The 23,102-nt window shown below is 32.3% G+C and overlaps 2 protein-coding genes, 1 long non-coding RNA gene and 1 pseudogene across 3 annotated transcripts in view; 1 reads left to right on the plus strand and 3 right to left on the minus strand.

The window, feature by feature from the left end:
• LOC110883913 (caffeic acid 3-O-methyltransferase-like) overlaps positions 1 to 23,102 on the plus strand; it is a 44,561-nt gene that overhangs the window by 4,324 nt on the left and 17,135 nt on the right. Inside the window, exon 2 of the mRNA XM_022131574.2 lies at positions 22,313 to 22,317. Within this exon, the coding sequence (XP_021987266.2) occupies positions 22,313 to 22,317 (5 nt within the window). The remainder of the gene's footprint in view (positions 1 to 22,312; positions 22,318 to 23,102) is intronic.
• Positions 2,053 to 2,730, minus strand: LOC110883750 (annotated as a pseudogene).
• On the minus strand, positions 11,431 to 14,969 carry LOC110883912. Its single transcript, XM_022131572.2, has 10 exons — positions 14,751 to 14,969; positions 14,468 to 14,662; positions 14,125 to 14,373; positions 13,928 to 14,048; positions 13,661 to 13,809; positions 13,338 to 13,595; positions 13,126 to 13,263; positions 12,161 to 12,232; positions 11,692 to 11,993; positions 11,431 to 11,596 (listed from the first exon to the last, which is right to left on the minus strand). The coding sequence occupies exons 1-10, from the start codon at positions 14,967 to 14,969 to the stop codon at positions 11,431 to 11,433; spliced, it is 1,869 nt and encodes a 622-aa protein (XP_021987264.2).
• LOC118483355 lies at positions 22,373 to 23,071 on the minus strand. Its single transcript, XR_004870513.1, has 2 exons — positions 23,014 to 23,071; positions 22,373 to 22,565 (listed from the first exon to the last, which is right to left on the minus strand). It is a non-coding gene; the product is annotated as an uncharacterized LOC118483355 (long non-coding RNA).

Below are 23,102 nucleotides of genomic sequence, written 5' to 3' on the forward strand. Positions count from 1 at the left end.
CTTTGCTTGAAAATGTTAAATTAATTTATTTTAATATTTTGAGCCCACATAAACTCCATTCAAAACTTTATTTTAGTATTTTAAACTCTTATCCAGAATTTAATATATAATTTGGTCAAATAAATTTAAATCGAACCTAATAGAACAAGTCAACCTTTCATCATGTTAAAATTTATTGTACAAAACTTATCTTAATATGTTTGTTCAAATAAAATCAAATCAAGTTTAGCTGATCAATGCAACCGTCTTTTTAACATGTTAAATTAATTTATTTTATTATTTTGAGCCCGCATAGACTACACACAAAACTTTATTTAAGTAATTTGAACTCTAGGCCGAAATTCAATATATAATTTGGTTAAATAAAGTTGAATCGCACCTAGTTAATCAACTCAAACTCTCATTTTAGATGTTAAAATTTATCGTACAAAAATTATTTTAACATGTTTGGTCAAATAATTTTCAATCAAGTTTAGTTGATCAACGTAAACGCTCATTTAACATGTTAAATTAAGTTATTTTAATATTTTAAGCCCACATAAACTCCACAAAAAACCTTACTTTAGTATTTTATACTCTATTCCAAAATTTAATATATAATTTGGTCAAATAAAGTTAAGTCGAACCTTGTAGATCAAGGCAAACTCTCATTTAACATTTTAAGTTTATCGGACAAAACTTATCTTATCATGTTTGGTCAAATAAATTCGAATCGAGTTTAGTTGATCAATGTAAACGCTCATTTAACATGTTAGATTTATTTATTTTAATATTTTTAGCCAGCATAAACTCTACACAAAACTTTATTGTTGTATTTTAAACTCTAATCCAAAATTTAATTCATAATTTGGTCAAATAAAGTAAAATCGAACCTTGTAGCTCAAGGCAAACTCTCATTTAACGTGTTAAAGTTTATTGTACAAAACTTATTTTAACATGTTTGGTCAAATAAAGTTGAATCAAGTTTAGTTGATCAATGCAAACTTTTCTTTAACATGTTAAATAAATTATTTTAATATTTTGAGCTCGCATAAACTCCATACAAAACTTTATTTTAGTATTTTAAACTCTTATCCAGAATTTAATATATAATTTGGTCAAGTAAATTAAAATCGAACCTAGTAGAACAAGTCAACCTTTCATCATGTTAATGTTTATTGTAGAAAACTTATTTTAATATGTTTGTTCAGATAAAGTCAAATCAAGTTTAGTTGATCAATGCAAACGTTTTTTTAACATGTTAAATTAATTTATTTTATTATTTTGGGCCCGCATAGACTATACACAAAACTTTATTTAAGTATTTTGAACTTTAGGTCGAAATTCAATATATAATTTGGTTAAATAAAGTTGAATCGCACCTAGTTGATCAACGCAAACTCTCATTTAACTTGTTAAAGTTTATCGTACAAAAATTATTTTAACATGTTTGGTCAATTAATTTTCAATCGAGTTTAGTTTAGTTGATCAAGGAAAACACTCATTTAACATGTATCTTTTAGCCTGCTCCTGAAAATTCAACATGTATTCCATGTATCAAATGTACACTCGCCATACCAGCATTATCCAGTCGAGAATTTGACCCATTTAGCTATGAACAAAACCCAAAAACATCTTAATTGCATGAGTTAGAAGCTGCCCTAAATTAAAAAAAAAAATAAAAAAAAAATGAGCCCAAAGAGGAGGGCACTGCATATACCATATAATTAAATAGGAACTACAACTATCACTCACTACACTCGGCCTTATAAGATTACGGACACGGTTTGCTAAATATTGGGTTGTCACATGCTGGAGACCTAATAAGCAGTGTCATTAGCCCTCTAATACGAGGATTCCCAGTAGGGGTGCAAACGAGCCGAGATACTCGAGCTCAGTTTGAAAAAATCTTGAATGAGACGAGCTTAAACAAGCTCGAGCCCGAGCCTAAAAACAAGCTCGTTTAGTAAACGAGCCCAAGCCTGAGCATTGCTAATCGACTGAGGTAACAGAATAAAAACATGCACATAATATGTTAATGACACTTTTCTCAGGTTTTAAGTCAATTAAAATTCAATATTTGACAGAGGTGACATTCTTAAGAAGCATGTCAACATCATCTGAAATTATACCAGCTTTTGTCTTTGGATTTTGAATCTTTGCCTCGGTTTCCTTCTCAAGACCTTTCACATTATCACCCGAATCTCCACCAGTCTGTTGGGGATTTCAAATACTTTAGGCAAAACATTTAGTATAATTACTGCTTAGTCTAGGGTGTGCACATGTCGGGTTTACCCTCTAACCGTACCATAACCGAAGGTGTCAGTTATGGGTAACTTCCAACAAGTCAACTCCATGTAAACGGTTTGGTTAATGATTGTTTTTACCCTCTTTGCCGTTTCCAACTTCTATTCTCTTATCAACCAAAAAATGAACAGTTCTTTTTAATAATTTTTATTTGTAACATACCTCTGTAAGTTTTCTCTGATAACCGGCTTCCATTTAAGCACGAAATTCTGCAACCTCCATATCTGCCTCCTCTTTGGCCTATTAGCCATGCCAATTTTGCTGAAACCAGGAAAAGGATGAAGTTTGGTCAATCTCCATAGCAAAAAAAAAAGTAAAAAAAAAGTTAATAAAAGGATGAAATGATTAAAAGTGACCGTCATGTGCATCATTCAAAATTTGTTGAGCCTCTTTCTCTGCGGTTAACAACAGTTGAATTCCAATTTGTCCCCTACTCACATCCATGTCAACTAAGTGTTGACACACCACGACGGCTGCATTGCAAGACCCTAAGATATCACAAACAACAAAAGAAGCCCATTTCAATTATTATGAATCTACGTAGTTTTTCAGTCACAGCTACGCGCATACGTAGAATTTTTCTAATATAAATAAGTCTCTGCAAATGAGACCTAACCTATAAAGTATAGTTGCATGTAATAAAATCAATATATATGCCCTTGCAACAGCAACAAACTTATTGTGCATGAGGCGTGAGACGGTTAAGAAAGTGCATCAGGGGCTTAAGGCGTCCCCTCATGTACTTTTTGGTCAAAACCGGGGGCTTTAGGAGTGTAAAAACAACCAAAGGGAGGAAGAAATTATGCAAGGTTTACTATACAAAAAGGTTGATCTGCAAAGCAGACGGGAGATACGCAACACAACTACCGGATGTAACTAAAGCTTTTCTAGTTTCACACAGAGCAATGCTTTGAAAACAAATTATAATATGTTGCAAATTAAAAGCAAAATATCTAAGGTGATAATTTCCCCTAATTTATGCATATAAATGCTAAACATATGATGACAATGGCCTTCAACCATTAATATCTATGTACATAACGTTCAATATAACGATTCATATGAGGTAACGAGATTATATAGACGTTTACGTTTCTCAGCATGAATCATGATCACATACACAATAACTACAGAGTTCTAGATCATTTCATCTTGCTAAGGTTTTTAAATCCAATGACACACAATACAGGGAAAGATGGAATCATAATTCACTAGTCCAGCTAGAAATGGTTTGCCTTGTTTAACTTCTGGTTGTTTTACATGTTAAATAATTTCAATTTAACATGTTAAATATTTTATTGATACAAATATGTATGAAACTCCATATCAAATAAAAGAAATCGAGTTTAAATCCATTTTTTTAAAGAATCTGCAACTAATACTCATAAAACCCTAAAAATCGAGTTCCAATTAGCAAAACTAGAAAGTCAAATAAGATTTAGAATTATTTGATACAAAATTAATCGTTAAATTAAATCTATGAAATCCGTATGAACGAATTGATCGTAAACTAATATCCATAAAACCCTAGAAATTGAGTTCAAATCGGCAAAACTAGAATATGAAATTAAATTTCGATTTACCTCATACAAAATTGATTGTTAAATAAGTGAAATCGGCATGAACGAACTGGTCACGATCTATGAAATCCTGTTGAAGAACCTGATTTGAGAGAAAATCTATGAAGATCTCTGTCGTGAAAGACCGTCGTGTAACTCCACCGTGAAATTCTGCAGTAGGATTTGAGTTTGATAGCCTAATGAGTTTTTTTTTAAAGTTGGACAAAAATACCCTTGGTTCCCCAGTTCCCCACTTTTTTGGTGTTCCCCAATGAACTCTCCCCTATATATATATATATATATATATATATATATATATATATATATATATAGGGGAGAGTTCATTGGGGAACTCTAAAAAAGTGGGGAACAAGGGAACAGGGGCATTTTTGTCCAAAATAATATATCTACTACTCCACCACATTCAAACAGAATTCTTTCTTTGAAACCCTAGGTTCTCTGAGTCACCGTCATACGCCGCCACCGTCACCACCATAAACCACCACCACCACTACAATACGCCACCAGCATCCGCGAACGCAAATATTAAACACCACTAGCAACAACCACTGCGATTTAAGAGAAGGTCTAGCACCATATTTTTCAGATCCGTTCAATTTTTCAGATTTCCAATGAGATTTTTCGAATCTACACTAATAATCTTCATATTTTTCAGATCTGGTTGAGGAAAGCTATTACAAAACTATAGCTGTTGCCGATTTTGACTGAGATCTATGCAGTATTAGTTTCTAGGGTTTCAGATCTTAAATCTCAGGTTAAGGTATCATTTATTTTGCGATTATCGATTAATTTTTATTTAATTTAACCTGATTTTAGGAAATTATGGTTATATGTATATTTATGTTTATGTTTTTTTAACTTTTTTAGAAAAAAACAATTGTTTTAACATGTTAATAATTTTTAATTAAATTTCATTTATATAGAGATGTTATCTAGGTTGGATGTTATCATATTTGTTGTTGATCTGCAAATGCTAATATTAGATACAACACATAGAGGAGTGAATCCTGTTATGTTTCTCAAAACTGATAAGTTAGAAGGTGCACACCAACTGCTCGATGAAATGCTTCAACCAAAATTTCCTTTAGTACTGGTATGGTTAATATTATAATATCATTTAAAAAAGTCTACATAGAGTAGTGTTTTCTGTTGTATTGTTCAAAACTGATAAGTTAGAATGTGCATACCAACTGCTTGATAAAATGCTTCAACCAAAATTTCCTTTAGTACTGGTATGGTTATTTGTGTATGTAGTCTCTCTCTCTTTTTGAGATCAAATTTATGGACTGCTTCCTCTTGAGATTCTCTTATCATTCTGAAAACATTCTGAAAACTGATTCGCTCTTTTGAGTACTTTTTTCATTATCATTTTCTATAGCTTTACTTTACATAGTTAAATACTTTGCTTGGATTTCCTATAAGTTTAAAATATAATATGATGTACAATATTTCATCACAAATAAAACCAAGCTACTAAGACAAGCTACACACATGTCTGCTAGAAGCCTAGACTTGATACATTCAGTTGAGTTATCATTTGAATAGAAATCAAAAGTTAACATTTTGATTTGTGATGAAATAACGCCCAGTTGAGTTATCATTGGATTTCCTTAGTAGCTTGGTTTTATTTGTGATGAAATAACGCCCAGGTGGTGGAGCAAGGACCGCTTCCTCTGCTGGCGGATCAACCCCTTCTTCCACCATCTCTTAAGGTTCTCATCATAATAGAATTTATTAGTGTCCCCCAACTTTGCCTACAAACATCAATGTAAACATGATGTATGGTGGCTATAAATGGGTCTATTAGTAATAATATGGTTTGTAATCATATATAGACCATTCTTTTTTCTTTATTCATAGTATTCCAAAAGTGAAAACTGTGTTTGCTGGTCGGCCCAACCCGTTTTGACTTGTTACCCAACAGGCACGGCCCGCCCAGTTTCTACCTCTATTTAGGATAAGTTGTACTTGTTTGTCCTGGCGAGGCGGTAGAATCCTACCCACCATTTTTTCGAAAAGCATGGCCCCCAAACCAAAGCCGCGACGCCCTGAAGTCTTCCCAGATGCTTTACTTTGTGAATCAGCAGAGTTTTCCTTCAACGTTTCATCCTGATCCAACATTGAAGTCCCATACGACCAGAAGAGTTATTTCATTTTCAACGTTTCAACAATGTAATGTCAAATAATCGGAATCAAAAATCCAGCTATAAGAAAATATAAATTTATGACAACCTGCATGGGAGAACGACCAAAAGCAGGTTCTGAAGCACTGTGGTTATGCATCATATTTATGTTGTTTCCGTCTGCCTGATAGATGGGCTCCATAGACGCAGATGGCACTAAAGACGACACTGCCATTGCTGATTTACTAGATAAAACCCTAGGACCCATCTGCGTTTGTTGATGGTGGTCATGTTGGGCACCACCACCAGATGTTGATGGAACAAGCGGCGGTAGGCCGTCAACAACACGATGTGCAGTGTTATCAATAAGGTTGAGCAATTTACCAACTATTTTACCCGAAGCCACTAAGTTTGCATAAAACCCCCCTGCATTCAGTACAATATTTGGGGTTGAGCAATTTACCAACTAAGTTTAAAATATAATATGATGTATAATATTTCATCACAAATAAAACCAAGCTACTAAGACAAGCTACACACATGTCTTCTAGAAGCCTAGACTTGATACATTCAGTTGAATAAGTTGTTTATATTATAAGATTACATGTACGCAGTTCGTAAAAACATTTATTTAACATGTTAAGAAAATATTTATCAGCTTTTTAATATAGTTAACATGATAAGAATATAACTTTTTAATATAACTTGTTGTGCTTATATCAGATATCAAATCTAAATTTTAAAACTTGCGTAGGTTTTTTGTCATTTAATTTAAGTGATTTGTGTTCTAAGATTACAGGTATGCAGTTAGTAAAAGCATTTATTTAACATGTTAAGAAAATATTTATCTGCTTTTTAATATAGTTAACATGATAAGAATATAACTTTTTAATATAACTTGTTGTGCTTATATCAGATATCAAATGTGAATTTTAAAACTTGCATAGGTTGTTTGTCATTTAATTTAAGTGATTTATATTCTAAGATTACATGTATGCAGTTAGTAAAAACATTTATTTAACATGTTAAGAAAATATTTATCTGCTTTTTAATATAGTTAACATGTTCAGAATATAGCTTTTTAATATAACTTGTGCTTATATCAGATATCAAATGTAAAATTTAAAACTAACATAGGTTGTTTGTCATTTAATTTAAGTGATTTATATTATAAGATTACATGTATGCAGTTAGTAGAAACATTTATTTAACATGTTAAGAAAATATTTTGTATTGTTTATAATTATTCGCAATGGTATATTATCGGGAAAGCTCCTAACCTTCTACCAGGTGATGTATCTGATCTCACCCAGATCACTGGTGATCTAGGAAAGCATGGTGACACAAGACGTACCTTGCGATTAATAAAAACTAAAATATTAGTTTATCAATATAACTTGTTATGCTTATATCAGATATCAAATCCAAATTTTAAAACTTGCGTAGGTTTTTTGTCCTTTAATTTAAGTGATTTGTGTTCTAAGATTACTGGTATGCAGTTAGTAAAAGCATTTATTTAACATGTTAAGAAAATATTTATCTGCATCTAAAGATATTTAACATGTTAAGAATATAATTTTTTAATATAAATTGTTGTGCTTATATCAGATATCAAATGAAAATTTTAAAACTTGCATAGGTTGTTTGTCATTTAATTTAAGTGATTTATATTCTAATATTACATGTATGCAGTTAGTAAAAACATTTATTTAACATGTTAAGAAAATATTTATCTGCTTTTTAATATAGTTAACATGATAAGAATATAACTTTTTAATATTACTTGTTGTGCTTATATCAGATATCAAATGTAAATTTTAAAACTTGCATAGGTTGTTTGTCATTTAATTTAAGGGATTTGTGTTCTAAGATTACATGTATGCAGTTAGTAGAAACATTAATTTAACAGAACATGTTAAGAAAATATTCTGTATTATTTATAATTATTCGCAATGGTATATTGTCGGGAAAGCTCCTAACCTTTTACGAGGTGATGTATCTCTGATCTCACCCAGATCACTGGTGATCTAGGAAACCATGGTGACACAAGACGTACCTTGTGATTAATAAAAACTAAAATATTAGTTTATCAATATAACTTGTTGTGCATAATAAGATAAGAAATGTAAAGATTAAAAATTGCATAAGTTGTTTGTCATTTAATTTAAGTGATTTATATTATCAGATTACATGTATGCAGTTAGTAGAAACATTTATTTAACATGTTAAGAAAATATTTATCTGCTTTTTAATATAGTTAACATGATAAGAATATAACTTTTAATATAACTTGTTGTGCTTATATCAGATATAAAATGTAAATTTTAAAACTTGCATAGGTTGTTCGTCATTTAATTTAAGTGATTTGTGTTCTAAGATTACATGTATGTAGATAGTAAAAACATTTATTTAACATGTTAAGAAAATATTTATCTGCTTTTTAATATAGTTAACATGATAAGAATATAACTTTTTAATATAACTTGTTGTGCTTATATCAGATATCAAATGTGAATTTTAAAACTTGCATAGGTTGTTTGTCATTTAATTTAAGTGATTTATATTCTAAGATTACATGTATGCAGTTAGTAAAAACATTTATTTAACATGTTAAGAAAATATTTATCTGCTTTTTAATATAGTTAACATGTTCAGAATATAGCTTTTTAATATAACTTGTTGTGCTTATATCAGATATCAAATGTAAAATTTAAAACTAACATAGGTTGTTTTATCATTTAATTTAAGTGATTTATATTATAAGATTACATGTATGCAGTTAGTAGAAACATTTATTTAACATGTTAAGAAAATATTTTGTATTGTTTATAATTATTCGCAATGGTATATTGTCGGGAAAGCTCCTAACCTTCTACGAGGTGATGTATCTCTGATCTCACCCAGATCATTGGTGATCTAGGAAAGCATGGTGACAGAAGACGTACCTTGCGATTAATAAAAACTAAAATAATAGTTTATCAATATAACTTGTTGTGCGTAATAAGATAAGAAATGTAAAGATTAAAAATTGCATAGGTTGTTTGTCATTTAGTTTAAGTGATTTATATTATAAGATTACATGTATGCAGTTAGTAAAAACATTTATTTAACATGTTAAGAAAATATTTATCTGCTTTTTAATATAGTTAACATGATAAGAATATAACTTTTTAATATAACTTGTTGTGCTTATATTAGATATCAAATGTAAATTTTAAAACTTGCATAGGTTGTTTGTCATTTAATTTAAGTGATTTGTGTTCTAAGATTACATGTATGCAGTTAGTAAAAACATTTATTTAACATGTTAAGAAAATATTTATCTGCTTTTTATTATAGTTAACATGTTCAGGATATAGCTTTTTAATATAACTTGTTGTTCTTATATCGGATATCAAATGTAAAATTTAAAACTAACATAGGTTGTTTGTCATTTAATTTAAGTGATTTATATTATAAGATTACACGTATGCAGTTAGTAGAAACATTTATTTAACATGTTAAGAAAATATTCTGTATTGTTTATAATTATTCGCAATGGTATATTGTCGGGAAAGCTCCTAACCTTCTACGAGGTGATGTATCTCTGATCTCACCCAGATCACTGGTGATCTAGGAAACCTTAGTGACACAAGACGTACCTTGCGATTAATAAAAACTAAAATATTAGTTTATCACTATAACTTGTTCTGCTTATATCAGATATCAAATGTGAAGTTTAAAACTTTCATAGGTTGTTTGTCATTTAATTTTACTGATTTATATTATAAGGTTACGTCTATGCAGTTAGTAAAAAACATTTATTTAACATGTTAAGAAAATATTTATGTGCTTTTTACACTAGTACATAAATGGTTTATTGGGGCGTTTAAAATCGTTTTTTGACATGGTTTATGGACCGCCCCAACAAATAGGGAGTCAAAAAATAAGGCTATCTTTTAGCACGGTTAAGAAAACGCGTCTTTAAAAAGAAATAATAGCGTCAGTAAATAGAAACAACCGTGTCCAAAACCACTTCAAATAGGGAGTCAAAAATGAGGCTCTCTTTTAGCGCTGTTAAGAAACCACGTCAATAAATAAAAACAACCGGGTCATTAAATATAGATAACAAAAAAGTGCTAGTACATAAATAATAATAATAATAATAATAATAATAATAATAATAATAATAATAATAATAATAATAATAATAATAACAACAACAATAATAATAATAATAATAATAACAATACTGGTAATTTTCTATATTAGCATAACAAAAGAAAGGTTAAGAGTCGATAGATTCAAAACAAACATAAAACATAATACTTTGCTACCAAATGATAATAGTCAAACTCTCACTTCAAGACAAAATAAAAAAACTTGGAACTCCTACAGAAACAGATCTCCTACCAAATGTTCAAACACAAAATGAAAAAACTTTAACTCCTAAAGAAACAAATTTGCCACCAAAAGTTCAAACATAAAACAAAAACTTCAACTCCAATCCAGTTGTAGAACTCCAACTTTTACCTTTTTTTTGCATTGCTCTCTTCTTAGTTTTCATCACCACACCTGACAAAATTGAAATCAAAATCAATCAAGATAAAAAAAAATATTAATAAACAATATATTCAAGACACAACCAAACTAAAAGATAATAACTAAGCATTTTCAGTATGTTTCCCAAGTTAAGTCAACACATGAGATATTTGCTCAGTAGTTGTCCCAAAACTTTATATAATAGCATTAGTTTTCTAATTATATTCAGTGTACTAACAATAAGACTATATATGAGAATATTATTCATTTTCTAATTATATTAGCTTTGTTTACTATATTTGACATGTGAAAATACATTTTACCTGTTGTCACGCATGCCTCTGACCCGTTGGAAACACCCTACTGATAAACTGTGGCGTTAATTCTAGGATCAGTTTGTCAATTTCTTTTTGCGGAAGACAACCTTTTTCGTTCCAAAGCTAAAACAAATAAATAGAAAACATGTAATTTGAAAAATATAGAATTTAGTGCAAATATACAAAGTATATAAATATATAGAAAACACTTGCCTTAATGGGAAAGTCATGTTGAATAGTATTGACAAACTCGTACATGTTTTTGATAACCATAAAACCACATTCCCAACCATTCTTTTGCTGCTTACACTGTTTTGAATTAAGAATTAAGAATTAAGAATTTTAAATGCATGAAAATAAACTGATAATAAAATAGAAAACATACATTCACCATATCCCAAAGAAATGGAAACCCAAAAGCTTCATCAATGACAGACGTAAGAAGGTAACTATGCTGGTCCTTTTCTCTACTTATAGAATCAATGATATAGCCTCTCTCAGTTGATGGACAAATGATAATTAGGGTCCAATGGTTACTACAAAAAATAAAAATCATACAAAAATTAAGTATGTATGTGTGTATGTATGGTGGAAGAACATAACTTACTTGGCTAAATATGGCGCAAGAAAAAATGTTTTGTCGGTATGGAACATAAACATATCTATGATATGTTCTTGAACGCCTTCAGAATTTTTCGTGCATGAATCACCTTTGATGTGGTGCGGATTAAAAAATGCGCTTCGAGAATTATGTGACTCATAAAAATACCTTAAATCAAGAACAATAAAAAATGATAAAGTTGGTAAACTGAATTGTATCTATAAAATGTTACTGTACCATGTAAAACAATAATAAAAACTTACATTGCAAACCAATGTATCACAGTGATGTCAAGCCAATCATTAGAAAATAGTTGTAACAACTCCACATATGGAATACTATCCTGAACCGTTTGGGGATACATCCTGGCCGGTGAAGAAATCTGAATGCTATGGTTATCCCCAACACACCTTGATAATAGTTCAACCATATCTTGAATTGCACGAGGCCTAGTCTTTGTTCTTTCCAAAGCAGTAGTTACTTCAGGATCGATAAATTCTGGATCTAGATTAGGAGCATGACTGTTTGCCATTTGTTTTTCAGGTAGTTCTTGCACTTCCATTAACTAAAAAGCATTATAAAAACAACATTAGTACTTATTGATTATTATAGAAACAAAAATCTGATTAGTACTCTTTTATATATGTTTGCATATATATAGAGATAGAGAGGTGTGTGTACACGCGCATTTGTGTGTGGATTGTTATATAAAACAAGTTGCTGATGCTTTACCATATTCATAAAACTCATCTGATCAATGTTTTGTTGAATAGGCATTTGTAGTTCATACGGGTCTTCCTCAATCTAAAATAACAAAAAAACTGTTAGAATCATAGTTATCAAAAGCGCTCGCCTGCTGCGCCTAGGCGCAATTTTCAGGCGAGGCGCAACCATACCGCCTTGTGCCGTCAAAGGCGCTCTTCTAGTAAGCTTCCAGCCAAAAAACAACTTTCCGGAGACTATTCCGGCCAGATTCCTGCCCAGTTTCCGGCGAACTTCTACAATACTTTCCGTATGGACATATTTGTGGTTGTGCATGGTTCAACGAAGACAAAAATTTGAATAGGAGAAAACAAAAGATGAAAGAATGAAAGGCATTATGACTTGCAGAAAGGATACTCAGTTTTGACCTTTGAAAAGGAGTGGAGAAATTTTTCTTAAAAGCTTACGTTAACAGTGTTTTGCAGAAAAAGCTAGGCACTCTAGGCACTATGTAGAAAGAAGACTGTGTCAATAGTTAACAAAATTCTTTTTCCTTTCCAAATATTCAAAATTATTATAGCAAGTACTCAACTATATATGTTAGAATTTCTTATAAAAAATTATCTAAAAAAGTTTTATTTTTTTAAACTACTCTAACTATATATGTTAGAATTTTTACAAAAAAGATTATCTTAAAAAGTTTTATTTTTTTAAACTAGTTAGATAATTTTAATATCTAACTATATAAGTTCTACAAATATATTTAGAGAGTACTATTAATTTTATACACCTACAAGATACATTAATTATCTTTTTCAACCCATAATACATTATATTATTTTTTTCAATTACGTGCGCTTTTTTTCTAGGGCCCTTGCTTTTTTTTCACTTTGCGCCTAGGCCCTAGGCGAGGCCTATGCGCCTCGAGTGCGCCTAACGCCTTTGATAACTATGGCTAGAATATGAACAAATCAAGCTAAATTAATATAAACTACCTCTGGATGATAACATGAAATCGCCGAGATGTCACCGGCTTGTGTTTGAGGCGAGGCGCCTGTGTGGCTTGATGAATCGAGCCTCGGGTTCGTTCTCAGGAAACTCACAGACCTGCTGGATGTTTCCTTGTTCACAATCTACAATTTAACAAAAAAAAATTAGAGTAAACATCAATATACTAAAGTATAATGTAATATATAAACAAATATACCTTTACTGCATCCCTTGGCCATTGAACAAAACAGTGAAGCATGTCTCCAACACATTTAATGTCCACAGTTTTAGTTACTTCAAGAACAGGCATTTTCTCGCAACCTTCAATGACATTATCTACTTGAACTTTTACAAAACCCTCGCTTATTAGTTTGCCATGTAGAATCCTATCAGAAGTTGGCCATATCTGCCCTATAGCCACCGTCAACTCATCGCTAACTTGGAATGGAAAAAGCATCTCACATGGTGTCAATTTCTGCGAAACCATAAAGCATTTTTTAAAAAATATATAACATTTTTAACAGCCTATAAATATATTACCTCGATAGGTGGATAGGATATGATCGGTCCACCGGAATTCTTGTCCACCCATGATACCGAGCCTTTCTCCTTGTTCGCATCCAAACTATTGCACCTTCTTGCTCGCTTTTTACTATTGTTGAACAATCCTCCATGAACCTGTGTTGAACCTACATAAACTCAAAATCCAAAACTACATCAGCATCAATAGATGAAAAAAACTCAAATATATATATATATATATATATATATGTGTGTGTGTGTGTGTGTGTGTGTGTTTGACATTACCTATAAGCTCGGAGACTGCCCGTGTTCTTCCGCCGTGTTCACGTCCCATAACTCTAACAATCGGGTCATCCTTTCCGGCAAAATAACTACCATCTTCTATCATCTCTCTCTCGGTGCGGACCTATAGAAAGATATTGTTAAATCATCCGTTTCAGATATATACAACTTTAAAAAAATAATCAAACACATTTACTTACCAAACGTTCGATTGTTTCATGCGAATCTGGTGCAAGTTCATACGAGTTAGTTTCTGGGTTTTTTATTTTTTTACTCATTATCCACGCTTTGGCACGTTTATCTTGTATAGTTTTAAGATATGGATACTTTGCTTCAAGTAGAGGCCATATGATATCGGTTTTAGCATCCAATCCCGCAAACCCAGTTCGTCCTAGTCGGGAGAAGTTTGTGTTCGCGTTTGCACTTGCTTTGGCCTTCTCGCTTATATCCTTCACACAAATCAACAAAATACAATTAATACTTGCAAACGTAATAATAATAATAATAATAATAACAATAATATAATAATTAATTCATACATACCAAAAATTCTTTGCTTGTCTTTTTCTGAACGAATTCATCCCAATGCGCAGGATCGAGATATGCATATTTCTCAAAAGGCCTTTTTCCTTTATTAACATAGTTGATAACAAGCCTGCTTCTGAATTTTGTACAAAGCTTCTTTGCTTTTTTAAGCATAAACTTTTTTGCCCCATCAGTTTGAATATTCCATAACCTCTAAAAATTTACAAAACAAAAGGTTAAACATAATACTAAACAAATATTTCATCTTATGATAATGTGTAAAAAAAATAAAAAACCATACCTTGGTATCCAACCATAATTCTTCCCACCGGTTTCTTTCAAAATCCTTCGTATCAATATGATATGGAAACGTTTGTCTAACTTTCAGCCCAAACCATGACATAAATGGAGAACTCATTGCACCCACCGGGCGATTATTTTTGTCAAAATCTACCTTATAATCCTCCTCTTTATAATTCTTTTGAAAAGAAGCAACACCACGTTTGCCTCTTTTTGACATAGCTATAGATTACAATTAAGCAAAAGAAATAACTAAGTTATTTAATTAGATACATATACATACATATTTACAAAACCAATATACATATTTGCCCTAGTCAACAACCAAGCATCAGTTTAAACATAAACTATGAACTCAAAGGTCACCGTAACTTCAGAAAGTGATATTGCAGAACAAATAACGGTTTCTAAGAAGACATAAATGCTATCAACATCTTGATTACAGGTGTAATTATGTTAATTAGATTAGTTACCTAATATTTGATTTATTTGAAAGCATATGGATATAACACAAAAGAAACAAAATGAAAAGCTATATCTTGCATTTGAAATTCATAAATCCAATTAGAATGGTGAATTTGCAATTTCCAGTAAACTTTAGAGGCCACTTTCCTAAGATCACAAATTTAAAATCATCAAATCAAAAGTGTGTAATACAAAATCTAAGAATTGAATCCACGCCTTAATTTCAGCAATCAAAATTGCAAAATCAACAAAAAGGTAACAAATATATATAACAACTAGTCAAATAAATCATGATTCACAAGGTAACAATAAGAAACATTAAACTTGTTGAAAATGCAAATCATCAATTTAAACAGAACTATAAAGCTTTTAACATGCAAAGATACTTACAAATTAAAATGAGGGAAATAGGGAAGAAGCTACCTTCGTTCACTGTTTTAATATGGCAAAACAACGTGGACGGTTTGGAGAAGAATATTAGGTTTAAAACTAACGTGGGACTGTGGTAAATGGGGCGGGAGCGGGTATTTTATGAGAAATTTATGATAATGTGGCGGGAGTGGGTTTTTTATGAGAAAATCTTGATTTTCTGAAACGGTTTTTCACCCATTTTTTTTCCAAAAAAAAAAAAGAAAACATTTAGGGCTTCTTTTTTAATTGCCGGAAAACCATCTCCGTCGGAGACGAGGCCGGAGACCCAAACTCAGTTATACCTTATGCATACTCTAATTCGCCGGATCTGTGCTGAAAAAGCCTAAATCGAAACGTAGGATATAAAAATCTCATGTGGAGGATGGATTATGAGGCCGCCATTGCTTCACATAATCAGCTGAAGCTCAGTCAAACCGGCTTGCGTCGCCACCAGAGTAGAGCCATTCTAGGAATCGGTATAGTGGAAACGGGGAGATGAATGAGATAATCATGATTAGTGGCGGAATAGAACGGTGCGGGAGGTGGAGCGGTAGTGGTGAGTGCCAACGAAACGGCGAATGCAAAGAGAGATGGAGAGATTGGCGTTAGGGTTTCCTCCATATTTGCTTTACCAATTTTAAAGTCACCTAATCTCTGTGTGCTTGTAGCCTTCATAATTTAAGAAAGTTAATAAATTTGTTTTCCCAATTCCCATATAACAGCTGTCTCCGGTTCCCCATATGGCTTTTCACTTCCTTTTTTTATTCTTTTTAGTTTATTTAAAACATTAGATTTGTATTTTTTTTTTATTTTTAGAACCTATATAAAAAAACCTCATTTGTATTACACGAGTTGAATAAATGTAATTTTATATACTAAATAAAAAACAATATACTTTTAAAAACCTCATTTATTACATGTGTTAAGTAAATATAAGTTTGTATATTAAATAATAAAAAGTTATATCTTTAAAAACCTCATTTATTGTGCGGTTTGAATAAATATAATTTTGTATACCAAACAATAAAAAAATTATATGTAAAAAAAAACCCTGTGTATTCACGGGTGGAAGAAATGTAATTTTATATACTGAATAACAAAAAAAAGGTATACTTTAAAAGAACTTTGTGTATTGTATTGGCTTTTATATATGATGTTGTCTATTTATGTTTAATGTTTGAGAAACAATTTTGGTATATTTTCTATATTTTTTGAAGATTAAATTATTTATGATATCATCCGATTCTTGAATCCGGTCCGACCGATCCAACCGGTTCGACCAGTGAACCGGTAAACCGACCGGTTCACTATCCGGTCCGGTCATGAAAACATTGATTATAACCATTTCAAACATTAGAACGCAGGGTGTGGGCGGCTTGGGTTGGGGCATTGCTTGACACGTGGTGTGTGGGGTCCATAAGGTAATTCTTCAAAAGAAGGGGTGTGAGGTGGCGTGGTTTCGGCTGGCGTGGCCAGCCTTGTAGATTTTGATTTTTTTTAACTATTTAAAATTCCATTAATTAAATTAACACACTAACTAAAATAGAAGATTGTATATTTTTTTTTCAAAAACTACAAATAAAATTAAAAAAAACTACATGAAATAAAAAAAGCTACTTAAAACAAAAAAAAAGATTAAAAACTTCATGATTTATCCATGTCATATAGGGATGTAAACGAACAGAACGAACACGAACAAGGCCTTGTTCGTTAAGGAAATAAATGTGTTCATGAACGGTTCATGAACACTTACCAAACGACATTTTATGTTCATGTTCGTTCATTAAGGAATTATGCATGTTAACGAACGGTTCACGAACACACAAGAACACAAATAAATTTGGCGAACGTGACAAATGCTAAAGGTGGATGGCCAGAGAACGAATGAACGAATGTTCACGAACACCTTACCGAACGTTCACGAACACAATAGAACGAATGAGACCTCTATTCATGTTCGTTCATTTAACTAATCGAACGAAATTTCTTGTTCATATTTGTTCGTTTATTAAACAGACGAACATAAATGAACTTCCCGCCGAATGGTTCACGAACTGTTCGCTGAACTTCAGTTCGTTTACAACCCTAATGTCATATTTTTTCAAGATTTCTTGTTTCATTTGCATGTCAATTCCAATTATGGGCCGGTACGGTGATTGATGGGCATGACAAGAAATTTCATATCTTCGCATTTTTCTTTTAGAGATATTTTTTTATAGTACGACACTTGGATATTTTTTTCCATCTCGATCCTTTGTTGTTGGATGAAATTGAATGTGTCGATTTTCGTCCCAATTTCTTCCAACAGGTCGGTGTAAAACCCTTTACCTGAGGCCGAACCCGATCTCCCTCTTTGAATCCGCTTTTTTGATGTGTCTCTACCTGGTGGGCGGGAAGGAGACTCATCAAAATCATCCAAATTACGATCAAGCTCTTGATTACGAGCAGTGGTAAAAATGGTAAAAAAAAATGGGTGTGGATTTATAATGTTAAAAAAGAAATATTTTTTTAAACAAAGTAGCCGTTTGGCAACGGCTAGCCTAAACGGTCATCTCTCACCAGCCACCTCACCCCCCCCCCCCCCGCTCCACGCCAGGCTTCAAACCCACGCCAGCGAGGCAACGCCATAGCCAACGCTGCTGGCCCGGTGTGGTTTAGCCAACGTTGCTTTGCAACCCTCGCCCCAACCAACGCCCCACACCCCATAGCCTTATACCTGAAATTGGGGTTTAATGATTGCAATTTACATGAGTGCCAACATTATTAAAAAATACATTTAATTATTTGTTATCTAATTGATTTTTTTGCATTTCTATATTTTAACTCTATATACATTTATGCGGTTACTAAATCCGGTTAGACCACTTTGACCAGCGCACCAATAATGCCACCAGTTCAATGTCCGGTCAAGTTATAATAATATTGTTCGCGGATCATTGAAGTGTGTGTAAAGATGTTCGTGACGTTGTCAAATTGGTCAAATGTGGGTCATTGTTAATTAGAATAAGTGTGTTTTGAATAAATATTATAATTTTAATATAATAAGTTTTAAAAAGTTGGTCAACAATGTTTGATCCATGCGCAAATTCCCAGCCAAAATTTATGGTGGCGAAATCTAGTTCCTTGCGACGTAACGGTTTTTTTTATTAAATTGTTGAGTTTTATTATAAACAAGTATAAATATTAAAAATAATTAGGATGTCTTTTTTATTTGTTATGCCAAGTGTGAGTACTATTAAGACTTTATTTTTATGTTTTAGTTTGCTATAGCAAGTGTCGTTACTATGACAAACTGAACGAATACCTATCAAATTCCGCCTAGGTTCGGCAGCAACGTGCAGGCTGAATCATCTAGTTGAGTAATATCATGTAGTACTTCCAGTCAAACAATAATCATTAATTAAGATGCGAAAGAAAAATTATTTGACTATACAACTTTACCACAAGAAAAAACCAATAAAAAATCTAGTGATAATTAAAAAAATTAGACACAAAATAACAATCTTTTACTAAGTTTCCACTAGAAAAAGTTCAATAAAAATGAGATCATCTATCACATGGCTTATCTTCATCATTGTCTATCCTGTACAAAAAAAAATTGTATTAATAGACTACAATTAAAAAAAATAATACAAAATGTGTGTGTGTATATATAATCTCAAACCTTGATCATTTAGTTTGATGTGGTTTATCAGCAATACGTCCCTTCCGTGTGGTCAGATCGTAAGTATGTGGTGCCTTCAATCCTGTAATTACCTGGTTGAATACCGACTGAAAATGGTGGTAGATCATCAAACTGGTCATATTCTTCCTCATTAGCGACATTGTCGACACCAATAATACGTCGTTTACCTTGCAAGACGATGTGGTATCTTGGGTTGCTCGGGTCATTGACAAAAAACACTTGTCTGACATGTTTTGCGAGAACAAATGGTTCAGATGCATAGCCATCACTTTTAAGGTCTACAAGAGTAAAACCGTATTTATCAACTTTGACACTTGTACGATTATTCACCCATTTACATCTAAACACAGTTTGAGTGAAATCATAATAATCTAATTCCCAAATTTCTTGTATGACACCGTAATAAGAATCTTTAGCAATTCTTATCATTGTATCATGATTCATCCTATCAAATTCAGCCGTTGATGCTATTATTGTAACTCCACTGTTCTGCATTGTACTTTTTGCATCTTGATCTTTAGTATAAAACGTGTAACCATTAATGTCGTACCCTTGGTAAGATTTAACTTTAAAATCTGGACCTTGCCCTAACTTTTCCACAATTCTGTCAACCTTAGTTGTTGTTACCTTAGTTTTCATCCAACTAGAAAACTCCTTATTATGCTTTATTATATACCACATATTATCCTTACCCTGGTATGTCGCCCGTAAAATGTTCATGTGTTCTTCAACAAATGGAGCAAGACAAGTCATGTGTTTTAGGACTAATAAATGTGCAATTTGTAAAGTGTCACGACTTGGGATGATGTTTTTCATACCAACACCTCCAACCCCATCAAGTTTACCCGAGTGACGAGATTGAGGTACACCAATACTATCCACACCTTCCAAATAACCTGTACAAAATTCAAGCACTTCCTCGGAAGCATATCCCTCAACAATACTACCCTCAGGTCGGTTAGGATTTCTTACATAACCTTTTAAAAAACCCATATATCTTTCAAAGGGGTACATGTAACGTAGAAACACTGGGCCACAAGCCTTAATTTCCCCTACTATATGGGATACTAGGTGAACCATAACATCAAAAAAAGACGGTGGAAAGTACATCTCTAGTTCACAGAGCGTGATGATAACTTCTTTTTGCCATGTATCCAGTGACTCGGGATCAATAACTTTCGAGTGAATCGTGTTAAAAAACAAACAAAGTTTTGTGATTGTATGTCGGATGTTCTCTGGTAACACTCCACGAACTGCAATAGGAATCATATGTGTCATTAAAACATGACAATCATGAGACTTCATACCAAGAAGTTTACAGTCTTTCATTGACACTAAACTTTTAATGTTTGCAGAATAAGTTGATGGTACCTTAATATCATGTAAACATTTGCAAAACTTTGTTTTTTCTTCTCTTGACATAGTATAACATGCAGGTGGCAGAAAAATACGGTTGTCTCTCTCAACAGGGGCAAGCTCTTTACGTATTCCCATATTTACCATGTCTTTACGGACATTTATCCCATCTTTCGTTTTACCGGGAATATTTAACAATAAGCCCAACAAGCTATCACATACGTTTTTTTCGATATGCATAACATCTAGGCAATGTCTAACATCTAAATGTTTCCAGTAAGGTAATTCCCAAAAGATTGATTTCTTTTTCCAAATAACACCTTTCTCAACGCGAGTTCTTTTTCCCAACACAGTTTTTTTTCCCAACACAGTTTTTAAATTTTTAACTCTTGAAAATGCATCAAATCGTTTCCTTATCTTTCGGAGCTCGGTACTACCATCAAACTCTTCCTTTTTCTCTCGATAAATGTGACCATCCGGAAGGAATCTTCGATGTCCCATGTATACAGTTTTTTTGCAATTTTTTAAATATACTGAACTTGTCTCATCTTCACAAACAGGACATGCTTTCTTACCTTTCGTCTTGTACCCTGACAAGTTACCGTACGCAGGAAAATCACTTATGGTGCAAAAAATCATGGCCCGCAATTTAAATTGTTCTTTCTTGTAAGCATCATACATATCTACACCTGAACTCCATAGAGTTTTTAAGTCTTCAATTAAAGGAGACAAATAAACATCAATATCATTACCAGGTTGTTTCGGACCCTGAATCAACAAAGACATCATAATGTATTTTCGTTTCATGGCTAACCACGGTGGAAGATTGTAGATACATAAAAGAACCGGCCAAGTACTACGGAGACTACTCATGCTGCCGAAAGGATTGATTCCGTCTGAACTAAGTCCAAACCGTATGTTTCTAATCTCTTCTCCAAATTCTGGATACATGTTATCAATGTTTCTCCACTGAGGTGAATCTGCCACGTGTCTTAATTTTCCATCATTTACACGCTCATCTGAATGCCAACGTAATAGTTTTGCCTCTTTTTCGTTTGAAAACAGACGTTTCAATCTCGGTATGATGGGAAAATACCACAACATTTTAGCCGGTGGCCCATTTTTTGTCACATCATCATCAACTTCATCGGTTTCTTTTTTACGTTTATACCTTGATGCATTACATCTAAAACATTTATGTTCATTCTCGAACTCATTTCTATATAACATACAATCATTTGGACATGCATGTATTCTTTCAATTTCTAATCCCATAGGACACATCAACTTTTTTGCTCGGTATGTCGAAAGCGGTAACTCATTACCTTCGGGAAGCATGTCGTGCAAAAGCACTAATAAATTTGTGAAACTTTTATCACTCCATCCGTTTTTTGACTTTAAATGAAACAACTTCAACACAGCATTAAGTTTCGAAAATTTTTCACAACCGGGATACAACGGTTTTCCTTCTTCTTCAAAGAGTTGTTGTAATTTTTCTTGATCATCCGCACCAATATTAGTCTCTAAATCATGAAACATTTCATTTAAGTTGTCATTTGGGTCATTAAAATGATCATTATCGTCATCAATATTTGAATCATTGTTCTCCCTATTATCATCATCTAGATTGATTGACGTTGTGCTAGTGTTGGTAAGTGATTCCCCATGCATTGACCAACATGTGTATCTAGGCATAAAACCACGTGTAATTAAATGAAACTGTATGTCTTTGATATCATTAAATCTTTGGAAATTTTTACAAATTGTACAAGGGCAACAAATCAATCCACTTCCACTATTCAACCGATGTGTTTCAGCAACCCTAAGAAAATTTCGAACGCCATCTGTATATGTCGAGCTTGTACGTGTGCTATGGTACATCCAGTAAGTACGATCCATCTGCAAATTAAAAATAAACAAATAAATCATATAATTGCATATATATACACACACATATATGGTGTAAACTAGTGTTCTAAGGCGGTGGATCCTAACCCACTTTTTGAATATTCTATCTCATATGTATATATTTTAACAAGTTGACTATTTAAGAAAAAATCGACAGCATTTCGCCTTAACTCCCCAAGTATGCGTGTAACCCGCAAACTCGAAGGAGCTAAGGCGAAATGCTACCCATTTTTTCTTAAACAGCCAACCCGTTAAAACATATACAGATCCTAAAGAGATAGAATATTCAAAAAGCAGTCCCAAAATGGGGACAATCCGAAATTTATCTCTATTAGATAAATTTCGGACGGGTATACTCTAAAGGTTATCTAGATCTAGATGTATATGCATATAATCAATATATATAACAACAAATGGAATATGAATAGAATTTCCGTACCTTTAAATTGGTGATAGAATGAAGAGTTGACGAAATTATAATTCTTCAACTTTTAACTACAATTAACAGCATATAATCAATTAATACAT

This window comes from Helianthus annuus, chromosome 10 (genome assembly GCF_002127325.2).
Source record: "Helianthus annuus cultivar XRQ/B chromosome 10, HanXRQr2.0-SUNRISE, whole genome shotgun sequence".
Lineage (NCBI taxonomy): Eukaryota > Viridiplantae > Streptophyta > Magnoliopsida > Asterales > Asteraceae > Helianthus > Helianthus annuus.

What these genes read in the sequence shown, in the direction of transcription:
- LOC110883912 (XM_022131572.2), bottom strand. Translation starts at nt 14,969, where the DNA reads ATGTCAAAAAGAGGCAAACGTGGTGTTGCTTCTTTTCAAAAGAATTAT. An exon ending in GGCAGTCTCCGAGCTTATAG is followed by an intron (nt 13,810 to 13,927) that starts GTAATGTCAAAC and finishes GAGTTTATGTAG; the next exon opens with GTTCAACACAGGTTCATGGA. An exon ending in TATCCTATCCACCTATCGAG is followed by an intron (nt 13,596 to 13,660) that starts GTAATATATTTA and finishes ATGGTTTCGCAG; the next exon opens with AAATTGACACCATGTGAGAT.